The sequence below is a fragment of the Lissotriton helveticus genome, chromosome 12, assembly GCF_964261635.1.
Source record: "Lissotriton helveticus chromosome 12, aLisHel1.1, whole genome shotgun sequence".
Taxonomy (NCBI): domain Eukaryota; kingdom Metazoa; phylum Chordata; class Amphibia; order Caudata; family Salamandridae; genus Lissotriton; species Lissotriton helveticus.
In genome coordinates, this window is record NC_136073.1 from 626,915,303 (window position 1) to 626,932,870 (window position 17,568).

At 45.0% G+C, this 17,568-nt stretch overlaps 1 protein-coding gene across 2 annotated transcripts in view; it reads left to right on the top strand.

Moving 5' to 3' along the window:
• FHOD1 (formin homology 2 domain containing 1) overlaps positions 1-17,568 on the top strand; it is a 1,641,100-nt gene that overhangs the window by 1,576,114 nt on the left and 47,418 nt on the right. The window contains exon 22 of one of the 2 annotated variants that reach the window (XR_013603775.1): positions 5,297-5,436. Coding sequence is in view for 1 of the 2 variants with exons in the window: in XM_078670473.1 (XP_078526599.1) it covers positions 5,297-5,473 (177 nt within the window). In the remaining variant the exon portion in view is untranslated. Of the gene's footprint in view, positions 1-5,296; positions 5,474-17,568 lie in introns of those variants that run through there. The other variant, XM_078670473.1, reaches the window with a different exon arrangement.

The window sequence follows — 17,568 nt, forward strand, 5'->3', positions numbered from 1 at the left end:
AGCATGTATCCTAAAATAAAATGAAGCAGATTTCCCGAAACTAGGATAAAGAGCAAGGAGGGGAGTGAGGAATAGAAGGAAGAAAATAAAGAACAAAAGTACTCCAAAGAAAAACAGAGTCTCAACCAAATGCAACCCCACCAGGGGATGTCTGTAGGAGACAAAATGCATCGGGGGGAACAATGTGGAAGATCAACAGCAGAGTCAATCAATCTCAGTATGGCCAGCTAAAGGATAAACAAGCCGCGGAGCGGCGAAACAGGTGTAACATTCTCGGGTGGATTACTTATATTGCTAAATTTTGCTACCAAGAATAAATAAAGTAAATACAATAAATATATGATAGTTGAACATTTGAGACAAAAGGAGAAAATAGATAGCATTTTATAATAAATAAAGCAGCTTATATTAATATCAATCTAAGAACTATAAACCAGCCCAAAAAGTTATCCGAATAAAATCTAAAGAGAATAAATATAATACATGGAATAGATAACCAACTTTAAAATTATGGAATAAGAGAAATCTGAAACAATCTCATGCAAATAAAGCACGTATTAAATAAGAATTAAATAGAAGTAGGGTATCTGACATAAAATGTAATTCATAAGTAAATCATCCTGGCTGTAATAGTATAGAACTTCTGATTAGATATACATTAAAAAGAGTAAAGCAAAAAAAAAATGAATAAGTAGATATTAAGTTGGAACATATGACACAGATCATCAAAGATAATTTGATAATTCAATGAAGATCAATATTATCAATAGATAGTATATACATATAAGTGAGTGACCATCAACACAGAGACTGAAAAAAGATAAAAGATGAAGAAATAAGGTAAAATAAGCGAGCCAAACGGAAAGAACAAATAAAAGTAAGAGTAGAAATGAAGGAAAGAGAAAAGAGAATGAAAATAGAATACTAACCTTATTAAGAGAATGATATGAGAAAAAGTTAATGATAGTTCAAAGAATGAAGACAAACATACAGTTGTACAACTTTTATAGAAGTAGTCCCCAAGTGGAAGAGTACAAAATACAGAACTGCATTGTATTATTATCAACAGATGTATATATTATATATCGCGTAAATAACCACTATAAAGCTGAGATAAAAGTATCATGAATCATACCATTTTAGTTATAACAATTATTAAGAGAAATAAATAAAATGATTGTCATAAGCTGATCTTTCCAAGTGAGACATCATAACTATAGCATAAGGCAACTTTATAACTATCAGGTAATTGGTGTTCAATGATGTCAGGAATTACGATAACCATATAAATAGATTACTGCTTAAAAAGATCACTGAGCAAGGAAAAGACAGGGCAATAAATGAGGATAGAAAGTAGAAGAAGCAAATGAATAAAGGATCAAATATGTACTGATGGAAAAAGATTTAGAAAGGAGGAAAAAATAGAATTGGAGGACAATGTTGTCAGAAACTAATATATCCTTATAAATAAATTACCGATTAAGAGTACCATTTGACAAAGGGAAGACCGAAAATAAAATCGAAAATAGAAGAAGCAAATGAATAAAGGATCAAATACTTACCAATAGTAATACAATTAGAGCAGTGGGAAAAATAGAAATGAATAAGAATTTAAAGGTATATTAGCAATAGTCAATTGTAACCGCATTACTGTAAGGAATCTTATAAACCAGGTCAGCCAGCAAAGTACAGCACAATACTAGGAATATAAACCCAAATAATACCAAATCTAGTTTGGTCAACCAGGGATGTAATCCCAAGTAGAACTAATTACAATAAAACAAACTGCACCGTCTAATAAGAGAGAATAATAATTGATGAAGAAATAAAAAGGCACCACACTAGATAAATGAAATAATATTGGACACAGACAATCTCAATAAATACAGAAAACATTAGGGGCGAGAAGTACCAGGAAGAGAGTCTGAGTCCGTTTGCGATTCAGATTGATTATCCAAGAATTTCGAAAGATCTGAAGACTTGTAAAAAAATCTGTCTACGACCTTTGAAAGTGGTCCGAAATCTTGAGGGACCAGCACAAGAGAATGGAATATTCAAGTCAGTGAGTCTCTTGCGTAGATTCAGAAAGCCTTTGCGGCGGATCACTGTGTCTCTGGCAAAATCTTGTGAGATATATATTCTTTGACCCTCCCATTGTATTGATTTAATTTTCCTCATTTGTGCCAGAATTAGTTCTGTATGTTGATAGAACAAAGGTTAAAAAATCAGGGGCCTTGGAGAGGACATCGATCTTGGTTTGAAGGCTGGAACCCTGTGGGCGTGCTCTATCTCAAAGTCCTTGATGAAGGACCTATTCAGGGTATTTGGGATCCATGAAAGCAAAAACTCAATCACTGACGGAGCAGACTTTTCACAATCCTCCTGTAATCCAAAAATACAAAGATTACTTTGTCTATTTTGATCCTCCTGTTCCATGAGATCTCTCCTCTATGATGTAATGGAACGTTCCAGATTTTGAATGTGCTTTGTCTGTTTATTTGTAAAGTCTTCCACATTACTTATCCTCATTTCCGCGTTAGAAACGCGCAGGGAAAGAAATATGAGATCATTGCAAATTGCATTAGTTTTGGTACTTTGTGCAATATTGTGGACAGTATTGAGCTTGAGCAATATTGCATCCAAAGTTGAATCAGACTCCGGACTACCCTTAGTTGGTGATTCCGGAGTAGGTGAGGTCTGTTCAGAGCATTTCAGATTCCCCTTGTAGTTTCTGTCTTTGGTGCCATGACCCATGACTTCCCTGATTGAATAAGATCGTAGCAACCACAGGCAGATAACTATAATATTGTTAGAAGGAATAGGTAAGGCGATATATAACTAATAAAGGTCTTGGTGAAGAAAATACTTGCTGTGTGTGGATAGCTTATAAGGTAACACACACATGAAAAGAAGAAATAGTACCAGTCTTGTATAAGAAAAGATAGATACTGGTATTGGACTTCAGTGAAGCGAACTTGCTGAAGAAAATGTGGCACAGATCGACCGCTGACTTATAACTTGCTACTGAATTCAGAATCTATCAGCAGGCGATGCGCACACAATAAGGGTCATGACTACAGCAGACCGTTCATAACGATAAAACAGCTATAATAACAGACAGCCTTAGAGACTTTGAGAATAGCGCCTCAGATAAAATACCCATCAGTGGTTGCGAGTGTTGAAGAATACGCCAACAAAATTACTGGACCTTGTGACTAGGAATTATATCACATGAAGGAGATCCTGTCAGCGGCTGCCAACTTGTATATTCTAATGGTGCCAGAAGTAAATATACCCTTCACTGAAAGGTGGAAATTCCAAGATCAGAGGTGCAGTATTGGCAAAATTGCGCACACAGTACCTCATGTTCAGCATTAGAATTTGTGACCGGTACACATGGATAGGCAGACTCCAAGTTCAGCACGTCAAACCGGGACTGCCGTGTCGGGTGCCATTTTCAGATCGTCGCAGTCAAAAAATGCCTCACCAGAAACAGCTTCCAGGGGCAGTGTAGACACCTTTAAGCTGCCTCTCAAACTCACTAGTTGTTCCGCTGCTGTCTGGTGTCCAAGGGAGTTCGAAAATCACCCCAAGGACATGATAAAATCGAGCTTCCGCAACGATAATATCGCAGAGCTCAGGGAGGGGCTGCCATCTTCGTTACGCGCTTAGCCACGTCCCCCGTTCTTGATTAAATCTTTAATGGACTCGCTTCTTCCTTGGTCATGGCTAATGTCTATACTAGCACCAAATTCTTGCCAATAATAGGAGGTTCCTAAATGTCATGCACTCATACAGACTCATCATTCATTACTTTCCAATTTGTCTCCCTGCCCATAGACGAGTTAAATTCTTAACTCTGTTTTATCAATACTCCCCCATCACAAGTAAGAAAGTGCAGCACAAATTCTTTGTCGTGGATGCTGCTTCATAAATGTCTGAAACTCCTTTCTGCCTGAGACACACGCACATGAGTTATATTATATTTCTCAGTCGTATTTGGGGGAAATTAACTTTTTTCTATCAATGTCACAATTAATAAACATACATCATACATCACAGGAGCTAGAAATAAATTAAATAAATTATCAAATAATAATACTACATTGTTATACTGCAATAAAAGAACTTGCGCCTAGCAATCATACATGTTAAAATATATCTTCCCAAAATTTTTTACACTCTGTAAGAAAATGAATCGCATTATCCAACTTGGTTTACAGGGATTACAGTTTAGTTACTGAAATGAACAGTTGACAGTCGAACGCCCGACGCGTTTCACTCCCGTTGGTGTATGATTATTCTAGGGTTCCAAGTGCATTAGGATACTAATGGTTCCTTTACCACAGCACAGAGGTGAATATCATGAACAAAGATGTCCTAGTTATTACGCTGGTAAAGTAATGGTTCTTTCACTCAAGGCCTGATGACACAGCTAGTCAGGGTGTCCTAGTAAGCTGTATTGTGATGGTTCCTACCAGTGCTTAATTTGTAAAATAATAAGTGCCAGAGCCCATTTTTCTTTTTCTTTACAGAGTTTTATATAGCGCGAACTAGACCCGAGACATCGGGTATCGGAGCGCTTTACATGAACATCAGTTTCGTTACAGGACACATTATTTTGTTAGGCACAGAGAGAATACGTGATTTACCCAGAATCACAGGATGTTGAGCGTGGTTGCCGAGACACGAACCTGATTCCACAGCTCCTACGTTGACCGCTCTAGCCGTAAGGCTATATTCTCACCCCTTTTTAGGAAGCCACAGGAGCTTGCACTACCCACTCTCCCTGGCAGCACTGCCAGTTACAGTACCAACACAACTACTATCACACTCCAAGTGTGACAATTCAGACTATTCCATCCCCCCAAAGCTATAAGAATGTCGTGGGCAGAAAGTGTTACTCATGTAATGTGTATTAAATGAATAAACAACTGTTGTGCTCATGTCTAAACCAGACAAACTTGGGGTGCACTGTCAAAGGTGCCAGTGTTGATAATCAAGTGCAGGTGCCAAGCACCGGAAACCACTGGCTCAAATCAAGCACTGCTTCTTATGCTAATCAACATGATTTGACACTATGTTCCCTGATGTTCTTGAAACCTTTTTGTATTCTCACTCAAAAGAACATGAATCAACTGAAAGGAATTGTGTTTCTGACAATAGACACGATTTAGATTGTGTGGAAAATCAACTTTTGTCAAACTAATCTTAGTAAAGTGTAACTCTCTAACATGCATAGAAATTTATTACACATCGTTTTGATGCCAACTTTGTTATTAAATCAAATGTGTAGGTTTGGGGCAATCTGAGTTTCCAAAATCACGTGAGTCTAAAGCTGAAGTTACCACATCCTCTGATGATGTTTCAGATGAAATAATGGATCGTTTAGTAAAATCGGTAACCCAGAATCCCAGTCCTAGGCCATCAGCTGTTACGGAACGCAAGAGATCAAGAGCAAACAGAAAATCATGTAAGTACTTGCTTGTTACTCTTTTTTATGAAGTGAATGTAATTATGAGAATTCGTAGTGGTACAATCTCAGCAGTTGTAGTAGTATAAATATCTTTATTCGATTTTTATAAAAACTAGACAAGCACATCAAATCGTACAGGTATAAATGGTAGTATCAAGTCGCCCGTTCTGAAAGTGATATTGATAATATTCAAGAACATGTGTAATTCCACTTAAAATTTTATTAAAAGCCCTACTATCCTCTAGGAAAAGTGCTCATTAGAGGGCTGCTAGCCAGAGTTTGAGTCAAGGCTAATGTCAATATTGTATCATTCATAAATCATTAATCAAAAAGAGGGAGACCAGGAGCCAGATTAAGGTCCAGTACCCTTGCTCCTCACTAAAATTGAAACATCTAATCAGTGTGGGTACTTTTCCTGTTGGAGCTGAAATAAAGAATTAGAAATAATACCACAAATACAAATCTCGGTCAGCACAAAAGATAGCGCAATTTATTGGAGACCAACAAATAATGCAAATACGTGCAGCATGGAGACAGACAGCAAAGTCACTGAATGTCAAGAATGTGATGTTCCTTACAGTCTTTATAGGCATAAATCACAAACGATGTAGCATCATAACATATGTAGCACAAATTAAGCATGGGACATTGGACCAATTAGCAACTGCTTAAGCTGCGCTATACCATTTATGGTCCGAAATTCACTGTTGCTGACAACGTTGCTTAAGTAGGCAGCTTTGGGGACTTTCCACTGTAATGCAATGTATTATGTTCGTACTTTTCCATAACACGTACCAGAAACATTTTGATATGTGATATGCTGAAATATGTGTATCTAAGCTCTTCTATTTTCGGATCTCTCTTGTGCAAGCCTTGCGTTACAATAGCAGTTTTACTTAAGACCAAATGGAAACGTACAACCATTTTGTGCAGAGATTTCTGTGTTAACATAGCAGGGCCTAAGGAACAAACTTCAAGCATTTGGTATCATATAAGGATAGCTTCTACATTCCTATGTGAAGAGGGTATAGAAAACGTTAAGGAAAAGGTTGCAATATATGGTCCCCGGGGGATCTTCATTATTTGGAAGTGTTGCCCTCACACACCCTTGCGAGTGTCATACTTCATCATTAGGCGTTTTGCACCACTTGGGGCTGGTGCTGCAATGCCCCATGGGCCGTGCGAGAGGGCTTTTTATTGGTGATCTTTTCTTGTATCAGCTGTGACGGTGCATGCAAGTGTGTGAGGTATAATGTGTAAGTTGGAGAGTGTGATCTTAAAATTACCTATAGGAGATCACATTTTATTCAGAGACCCTTCAGTAATGTTAAAAACGAAGATGCAGTAGTGTACACAAGTTTATGATACGCCACTACTGAGTGAGTGTGTTGTAGTTATCTATCGCGGTTTCACTACTCAGGTCGCCATGTTTTACGCTAAGTTGGTCCAGTATTGTATCCCTAGCTATTCTTCAGAACCAAAAAAAATGTTCCCTACCCCTGAATTAGTGTGGGTCTCTGGAGTCTTATTATGCTCAATCCCTGGTAGTGATACAGTAGATCCTAGGTATCTGCCATGCTCACCCCAGTCAGAATCCATAAATCAACCTGGAGGAAAGAAGAAAGATATAGGGAAATGACTTTAAATATCCAAACAATCAATATTTTATTGTGGACAGCACATATGATGCATGTTTGGTCTCTGGATTTCATCATATCATTAAGTGCCATGCTGTGTTGTCTGAGCTCTATGTTGGCTCTTCTATTGGTGAGTGCCACCAGTGCCTAAATCACTGGTGAAATCACTGTGTAACAGCAAGCGTTATTAAAAATCGAGACTAATCAAACAGGAACTCACAATATACAGTCTTATTATTAGAGATACAAATGCATGGTCATTACTGACTCCCATGAGGTATTTGTGTTTCTTACCCTTACTCATAGTCCATAATGTGCCCTAAGTCAAGGCAGGGGACCGCAAGATTATTGGGGTTTCTGTAAATCAATAATACCAAAAGCGGAGGTGGCCAGTGCATAGTTTCACCAATTGCATACTCACGCGTCACTTTCTCCTCCGTGATCAATATCATACTCACAGTTCCATGCGCAGTCAGCAGCCTGTCACCTACCCCTCGTCCTGCCTGTCGGAAGGTGGATATCTGACTATATGGTTACCCCAACTTTTTGCCTAGTGTTTAGCTGGTTTTCAACTTAGTTGACCTGGGATCCTGCTAATCAGGGCCCCAGGCTATTTGCTCTCACTGTAAAGTGGACTCCATGTACTTTAGGTACATCTCCAATTGGATATTGGGTCACCTTGTGAGCCCCTGTATAGCGTACCATAGGTACCCAGGGCATAGGTGCATCCAAGGCCTACCAGGGGCTGCAGCATGTATTATTCCACCCCTGGCTGGCCATCCAAACTGACACAACTGGCTGATCACTCAGCTGGGGCAAGGACGTGTAATCACCCCTCGCTTAGGTATAGTATCCCTATACCTACCATTACATATAGACACATATATACCTATAAGTCACTCCTATGGCAGGCTTTAACAATCCTGGAGGCAGAGTGCTTGGTTTTATGTGAGATGGTGCTCTAGCATGAGCTGAGCCTGTCTGCAGCTTTCGGAACCATGTCCTTATAGCTGTTCTATGATATAGCCATACCATATACTCTTAAGTGCATTATAATCCTCGCGGTTAATGCTAACTTTGGTTTGGCTTCATCAAAACATGTCGTGTAAGGTGTCATGCGCTTTGGAATACTACCCCCCCCCCCCGCCAGTCCTGGCGGCGGGGGTAACATTCCACCCTTCTAGAGGGAGAAGACATGTAGTGTTAGCTTTACCCGGTTAAAGTTAAACAGAGCCTCAGCATCACAAAATGGATGCTGCTGCCACAGACACAAGTCTGGCCTCCTGCTACTGGACGAAACTCCGCAGGGGAGGCCTGGACAATAGGTTTCCTGCCTTGGGAGGTGCTAGCACCTCCCCAGACAGGCTATAGTGTATTGGGGCAGGGTGGGTTGAATGAAATGAGATACTGCCTGGGGCACACGAGGTGCTCCACGCATAGCCCGGTTCAAACCAGTTGCTGGGACACTCCAGCCCCAGCTCTGGTGCAAAACTGGACAAAGGGAAAGGGGTGTAACCACCCCCTTCCCAGGTTCCACCCATAGGAGGGACTTAGCAGGTAATCCAGCCCCTTTAATTCGTATAAAGGTAGGAACTGAGTCTAGAGACTTTAGATTATCCTGAACTGAAACTCTGACACGAAACTGGGGACCTTCGACATTCTACAGCAACTAGAAGACTGAAGAATCTCCCTTGTGGTCAAGGAGTGACCACCCTGTGTAAACATGCACCATCAGTGACTTGCCGGTTTGCTTTGTCGGGGCTCCCGTCGGAGCCCGAAGACTTAGCGACGCAGCCTCTGGACTTCCAGACTTCTCTGACCCCAACCCACATCCACAGCAAAGCTGAGACCCGTGGAGGACACGAGAGATGTGGGACCGGACAACCTGCATTACCTGCTTTTTGCTAACTGTGCAGTTTCTGAGGCGTCCTTGAAGTTGTGCATTGAACCCTGAGAAGTCCAAACCCCGAGCAGTAAGTGCACCAAAGCTCAGCCCTCCACACTCCACAAGTGCCGCGTGGGGCCTGTGCCTGCATTTCTCCTAGACGCGTCTTCGCGGTTGCTAGCCCGTTGGCTAGTGGCCATCTTGAAGACTCCATTTTGAATCAACCCTGCTTGCCTGGTTGCTCTGGGCTTGCTCCTGCTTTCCTGTAAAAGGGAAGCTCCACAGACCTTGCTGGTCTGTACAAGAAGCTGATCTTTACATCCTGCGTGAGTTGCCTTTGCCAAGGCTTGTTGACTCCGATCCGGAAGCCGACACCTCCAACAGCGAGAGCCTTCGTGGGACAGTCTGTATCCAGCTCCTGTTAGTCGTCGACGCCGCCTGGTCCACGTGGCTGCAGAGACAAGCTTCGCCTCTTCATCTGATTGCATCTTGACATCACCTGGTTCCGTCCTGGTTCCATCCTGGTCACTGGCTAGTGACCCAGACTCTGTTCCCTCTGCTTTCAGGTTCTTCACTTCCTCCATCCACCCTTGGATCCCCCCGGACATCTTCCTCCTGGTCGCCTGCAGTATATTCTTGCAGCTCTCCATAGGATTCGACGACAAAATCCGACACGACTTCACACCTATGCACCCAGCTTCCCTGGGTGAGGTAACTCGAGTACTCCGGTGCTCCCGTGGGTATTAACTAACCAAGTGTCCTAATTTAACTGGGTTTTCCTGTAGTCCACCCGGAAGGTCCGAAATCAACTAGTTTCTAAACTTTACGTTCCCATTGAAAGTCTATGAGAGCCCGCGTGTGTGTTTAAGCACTGCACACGCATCCTGTGGGACTCCTGCTTCCTAACCTTTAGTTACTCTGTGTAGCCCCACCGATTTCCAAGGCCCTATGCCTATTCACCTGTTCTGAAGTCACTCTTATACCACTTCTTTAGTATATGGTTCGTGAGGCCCCTAGGGTAGAATTGTATTTGTGCAACTTATAGTATGCTTATTGAGTAACTTGTGCTGTATCTCGAACTCTGACCTCATAAAGAGGGCAGAGGGGTTGTGTTAGAAATAAATACATATATATTTGATATATACCTTTTATGATGTCCTTTTATTTGATATTCAAGGGGTTATTATTGGTAAAACAATTGACTTCACATGCTCTCTGAAGTGTTAGCCTAAGACTGCTCTGTCCATGCTACCAATAGGATTGCTGGTCTATAAGGTTGACTTTACAACCATCACCATAAGGGTTGTTTGGACTGATACAGAGTGCCCACTAGAATAGTGGACATCACATATCAGGACAACTTCTCACATTGCTGTGCAGCGGTTGGGATAAGAGCTTGCTGATTGTTTTACCATAATATCATTTGAAAGATCACATTTAAGGTACCTAGAGGTACATATAAAAACAAGTCTTAAAATACTTAAGTTCTACTGAACTTAGTTGTTGTAGAGTCAAGGGCCTAGCACACCCTGTCTACAACTCCTAGAGAGGTTCTAGTAGGTAACACTTAGTGTATGTAGGTGCACACACCACACCTCACTAGATCATGTGCCTGAGAGCAGAACCAAGTAGTTCTCTCCCAGTGGAGGTAGATCCTACAAGGATACCTTCCAGATACGATACCCTAACCTTCCATGATTTGAGGCACTTGTGCACATCTAGGAGGTAAAACAGGGTTCCAACCCTACCCTCAAGCAACTGATTGAGCTCATGGAAGAATATGATGCTCAGAAAGCCTCTAATACAGGCCTGTCAGTTAATGTAGAAGAGGGTCACCCCTCAGCAGAAGATTCCCCTGAGCACACTCTGGTAGATGATAGTTAAGTGGATGAAGTAGATGAGGATGATAATGACCTGGTCTAAGTGGGAGTACTTAGCCAGGCCAACCTACGCCTACATGGGGCTGGAGGGGGCATAGCCCCATACAGACCCCCAAGCAGGCCTAACACTGAGCCTAGAAGGAGGAGATCCCTGTCCAGGGACTCTCAGCACTCTAGAGTCTCCTCTCAGACTTCCTCTGAGAGGAGAGAACATCAGGCCAGGATGAAAGAAGTCAATCTGAGAATTGAGAGGCAAGAACTTGCCCTAGCCAAAGAGAGACTTGCTCTTGCAAGGGAGCAAAAGTTAAGTGGGTTAGAACCCACTGGTGGCAGCAATATCCCTAAGGATAAAGATAGGTCCTATGATACTTGAAACCTAAGCAAGATTGTCCCACCCAACAAAGTTGGGGATGACATCCACAAATGGATAACTGCTTTGGAGAGAGCTTGCAAAGTACAGCAGGTACCCCCTAGTCAGTGGGCAGCAATCTTATGGCTCTCCTTTTTAGAAAAAGGTAGAGACAAGCTCCTCACAGTTAGTGATGAGGATGCTAATAACTACAAAGTCCTGAAGAGTGCCCTGATTGATGGGTTTGGCTTAACCACTGAGCAATATAGGTTGTTGTTCAGGGATACCCAGAAGACACAGACTCAGGACTGGACTGAGTTTGTAGACTGTGCTACTAAGGCTCTGGAGGGCTGGTTATAGGGCAGCAAAGTACATGACTATATAGGATTGTATAATTTGATTATGAGGGAGCAGATCCTTAGTAATTGTCAAAACCAGCTTCTACACCAGCACCTGGTGGACTTTGATCTGACCTCTCCACAAGAATTGGGTAAGAGGGCAGACAAATGGGTCAGAACCAGGATTAGGCCTCCCATTTCTGGTGACCAGAAGAAAGATTCTACCAAGCCTCAAGAGAAAGGTGGGGATAAATCAAAGGACAAGTCCCCTACAGGGCCCCAAAACGCCAATGGTGGGGGTGGGTCCCAAAACACTTCCTCTAACCCTAAGAAACCTTATTGCCATGTCTGTAAACAGCCTGGCCACTGGAAGACTGACAGCAGTTGCCCAAAGGCCAACAATAAGGATAATATTCCTCCAAGTAGCACTCTTAGACCTCCTGTTACTATTAGTAGTAATCCCCAGGTGGTGGGAGTACCCCCAAAACTGTGGCTGGGTATACTTGGGGAACTCAGATGGACTCTGGCCTTACCAGGTCCCCTAACACAGAAACTCCAGTCTGTGAGGATGGCATGGGGTTTGCCAACTTCACTGCTTGACCCTACACTTTGGGCAAGTACAGACAGGAGCCCCACATCAATGGCCAGAAAGTTGAAGCCTATAGAGAGACAGGGGCTAGCATCACTATGGTGACTAACAGTCTAGTCCCCCCAGGACAACTTTTACCTGGGTTCACCTATCAGGTGACCAATATTGATGGAGTGCAGAAAGATCATCCCATGGCAGTAGTAAATCTCAGCTGGGGAGGTGTCACTGGCCCAAAGAGAGTGGCAGTGTCTACAAACTTGCCTGTATATTGTCTACTCGGAAATGATCTTGAGATCTCAGCCTGGGCTGGGGAAGAACAAGAAACCCATTCCAAAATGGTAGGATTTCCTGAAAAGGTTAGGGGGGCGGTGATGGCCACAGCCCCAGCTCAAGCAGAATTCCTCCCTGAAAAGGTTGGAGGGGCTGTGATGGTCACAGCCCAAGCTCAGGCAGACTTCCCTAAAAAGGTTTACAGGGCTGTGATGGTCACAGCCCAAACTCAAACAGATTTTAGTGTTGTGAAGCCTGAAACTATGAATCACTCTACTCAGACAGAGAATATTGGGGAGGAAGAAAAGCTCCCTACCACCAGACATTAGGTGAGAGTCAGCCTCCTCAGGGAACTGACCCTACCCCTTGTGAAGGAACTGCCCCAGAGGTAGTCAGGCCTAGCCTGGCAGAGCCCCTGATGTCAGTGGACCCTTCCAAGATGGGACCCAGTCTGGGGCAGGTAGCCTGCCCCTCTCAACCCTGCCTCAGTCAGCCCAGGGCTGTGGAGGTCAGGGAAGCCAGTGGATCCCAAAGGGCCCCCTGTCCACAAGAACCCCCCCCATCAGCAGATTAGGGGCATCAAAACTAGCAGCCCTAGCAAGCTGAAAATTCCACAAACTCCTGAGGGATCTCCCTTACTCTTAGTTAGGGACCCCAGATGGACTCTGTTGGGCACAGCCAAACCTGGGACTCAAAGGCCCCAAACCTGACCTGTCCCTCCAGTAAGCCAACAAAAGGGACCCAGCTTCCAGCTGTAGGCAGCCATAGGTTGACCCTGAGAGCACAGTGCAACTCAGTCAGGGAAAGAAAGGCACACATGGTGGAAAGTGATTGGAGGAAGCTGAGCCCTACATTAGAGGAGCCTCACTTCAGTACTCCATCCCAGCACCAGCCTTTTACTTTGCCAAAACACACCACAGGTAGAGATTCCCTATGGTGGAGACCCTCTGATACCCCTAGGGTGAGGGATTGCTTAGTGGACCATGAGACAGGGGGTAACCATGCTAGTGCAGGTACTTCCTTAAATGGCCACTTAGGCAATATAGGCTTACCTGGGCAAAGAAAGCCTTATCTCCTTTTGTTTGGGGGGGGGGGGGGGGGGGGGTTGTGTAGGAAGGTGGATATCTGACTATATGGTTACCTCAACTTTTTGCCTAGTGTTTAGCTGGTTTTCGACTTAGTTGGCCTGGGATCCTGCTAATCAGGGCCCCAAGCTATCTGCTCTCACTGTAAAGTGGACTCCATGTACTTTAGGTACATCTCCAATTGGATATTGGGTCACCTTGTGAGCCCCTGTATAGTGTACCATAGGTACCCAGGGCATAAGTGCATCCAAGGCCTACCGGGGGCTGCAGCATGTATTATGCCACCCCTGGCTGGCCATCCAAACTGACACAACTGGCTGATCACTCAGCTGGGGCAAGGTCGTGTAATCACCCCTTGCTTAGGTTTAATATCCCTATACCTACTATTAGATATAGACACATACATACCTATAAGTCACTCCTATGGCAGGCCTTAACAATTCTGGAGGCAGAGTGCTTGGTTTTTTGTGAGATGGTGCTCTAGCATGAGCTGAGCCTGTCTGCAGCTTTCAGAACCATGTCCTTATAGCTGTTCTATGGCAGTTCGGGCTGGACTGTTCCCATGAGGCACAGGGTCAGACTGATTTGCATATGGCCATGTCTGAACTGGGGTGGCAGAGTGGGCTAAAGAACAGTGATGGATCAAACCCAGATCTGTTGACTGGGTGTGAGTGTTTGATTGGTTCAGATGCTCCGTCCATCACCACCCCCTTTTGCACGGCTTTGTTTGCCATAAGTTGGCAGGGTATGCTCAGACGTGAGTCCCTTGCTCACTTTGCCACTGGATTCAAGCAAGCCTGGCTGAAGACGGCTGTAATGCCAGAAACCGGTCCTAGGAAGCTTGTTTCCAGGGAAGGCATGGCTTGGCAGTTCGGGCTGGACTGTTCCCAAGAGGCACAGGGTCAGACTGATTTGCATATGGCCATGTCTGAACTGGGGTGGCAGAGTGGGCTACAGAACGGTGATGGATCAAACCCAGATCTGTTGACTGGGTGTGAGTGTTTGATTGGTTCAGATGCTCCGTCCATCACCACCCCCTTTTGCACCGCTTTGTTCGCCATAAGTTGGCAGGGTATGCTCAGACGTGAGTCCCTTGCTCACTTTGCCACTGGATTCAAGCAAGCCTGGCTGAAGTCGGCTGTAATGCCAGAAACCGGTCCTAGGAAGCTTGTTTCCGGTCCAGGAAGGCATGGCTTGGCAGTTCGGGCTGGACTGTTCCCATGAGGCACAGGGTCAGACTGATTTGCATATGGCCATGTCTGAACTGGGGTGGCAGAGTGGGCTAAAGAACGGTGATTGATCAAACCCAGATCTGTTGACTGGGTGTGAGTGTTTGATTGGTTCAGATGCTCCGTCCATCACCACCCCCTTTTGCACCGCTTTGTTCGCCATAAGTTGGCAGGGTATGCTCAGACGCAAGTCCCTTGCTCACTTTGCCACTGGATTCAAGCAAGCCTGGCTGAAGACAGCTGTAATGCCAGAAACCGGTCCTAGGAAGCTTGTTTCCGGTCCAGGGAAGGCATGGCTTGGCAGTTCGGGCTGGACTGTTCCCATGAGGCACAGGGTCAGACAGATTTGCATATGGCCATGTCTGAACTGGGGTGGCAGAGTGGGCTAAAGAACGGTGATGGATCAAACCCAGATCCGTTGACTGGGTGTGAGTGTTTGATTGGTTCAGATGCTCCGTCCATCACCACCCCCATTTGCACCGTTCTATGATATAGCCATAACATACACTCTTAAGTGCATTATAATCCTCGCGGTTAATCATAACTTTGGTTTGGCTTTATCGAAACATGTCATGTAAGGTGTCAAACACTTTGGAATACTACACCCCCCACCAGTCCTGGCGGCGGGGGTAGCATTCCACCCTTCTAGAGGGAGAAGAGATGTAGTTGTAGCTTTACCCGGTTAAAGTTAAACAGAGCCTCAGCATCACAAAATGAATGCTGCTGCCACAGACACGAGTCTGACCTCCTGCTGCTGGACGAAACTCCGGCAGGGGAGGCCTGGACAATCGGTTTCGTCCCTTGGTAGGTGCTAGCACCTCCCCAGACAGGCTATAGTGTATTGGGGCAGGGTGGGTTGAATGAAATGAGACACTGCCTGGGGCACACAAGGTGCTCCGCGCGTAGCCCGGTTCAAACCAGATTACTGCAATGCGCTGTATGGAGGCATCAGTAAGAAATCCATCCATCGCCTTCAAACTGTCCAAAATGCTGCAGCCAGGATGGTCCTAAACTTACCTAGGCTTTCATCGGTAACCCAAGCCAGGAAGGACCTCCACTGGCTCCCTATACAAGCCAGAATCTCCTTTAAGATCATCTGTCTTACACATAAAGCTCTGTTTGGCGCTGGTTCGGAAGGCATAAAAACACTCACCAGTTCCTACATCCCTAATAAAACACTTCGGTCTTCCTCGAAAAATCTTCTGGCTGTCCCCAGATTTAAAAAATCTAGATGGGGTGGCCGAGCTTTCTCTACGATTGCCCCGAAACTATGGAATAGTCTCCCTCCTGAACTGTCTAGCCAAACCTCCCTGTCGATTTTCCGGAAGCACCTGAAGACTTGGCTCTTTTCTCAGGCTTACTAAACCTACCTCCTGTCTTATCTGTCCTCCTGTCCCTATTTCTGTGTAGATATGCGCCTTGATGCCCACCCGGGCTAAGTTTGCGCAATATAAGTCTTATTCTATTCTATTCTATTCTATTCTGGGGCACTCCAGCCACAGCTCTGGCGCGAAACTGGACAAAGGGAAAGGGGTGTAACCACCCTCTTCCCAGGTTCCACCCATAGAAGGGACCTAGCAGGTAATCCAGCCACTTTAATTCGTATAAAGCTAGGAGCCGAGTCTAGAGACTTTAGATTATCCTGAACTGAAACTCTGAAACTAATCTCTGGACCTTCGACATTCTACTGCAACTAGAAGACTGAAGAATCTCCCTTGTGGTCGAGTGACCACCCTGTGCAAACAGGCACCATCAGTGACTTGCCGGTTTGCTTTGTCGACGCTCCCGTCGGAGCCCAAAGACTTAGCGACGCAGCCACTGGACTTCCAGACTTCTCTGACCCCGACCCAAGTCCACAGCAAAGCTGAGAACCGTGGCGGATACAAGAGACGTGGAACTGGACAACCTGCAGTACCTGCTGTTGGCTAACTGTGCAGCTTCTGAGGCGTCCTCGAAGTTGTGCATTGGACACTGAGAAGTCCAAACCCTGAGCAGTAAGTACACCAAAGCTCAGCCCTCCACACTCTACGAGTGCCGCCTGGGGCCTATGCCTGCATTTCTCCTCGATGCGTCTTCGCGGTTGCTAGCCCGTTGGCTAGTGGCCATCTTGAAGACTCCATTTTGAATCAACGCTGCTTGCCTGGTTGCTCTGGGCTTGCTCCTGCTTTCCTGTAAAAGGGAAGCTCCACAGACCTTGCTGGTCTGTACAAGAAGCCGATCTTCACATCCTGCGTGGATTGCCTTTGCCGAGTCTTGTTGATTCCGATCCGGAAGCCGACACCGCCAACAGCGAGAGCCTTCGTGGGACAGTCCGTATCCAGCTCCTGGTCGTCGTCGCCGCCGCCTGGTCCATGTGGCTGCAGAGACAAGCTTCGCCCCTTAACCTGATTGCATCTCAACATCACCTAGTTCCGTCCTGGTTCCATCCTGGTAACTGGCTAGTGACCCAGACTCTGTCCCCTCTGCTTTCAGGTTCTTCACTTCCTCGATCCACCCTTGGATCCCCCCCGGACATCTTCCTCCTGGTCGCCTGCAGCATCTTCTTGCAGCTCTCCATAGGATTCGACGACGAAACCCGACACGACTTCACACCTATGCACCCGGGTTCCCTGGGTGAGGTAACTCGAGTACTCCGGTGCTCCCGTGGGTGTTAGCTATCCAAGTGTCCTAATTTAACTGGGTTTTCCCGCAGTCCACCCGGAAGGTCCGAAATCAACTACTTTGTAAACTTTACGTTCCCATTGAAAGTCTATGAGAACCCGCGTGTGTGTTTAAGCACTGCACACGCATCCTGTGGGACTCCTGCTTCCTAACCTTTGGTTACTCTGTG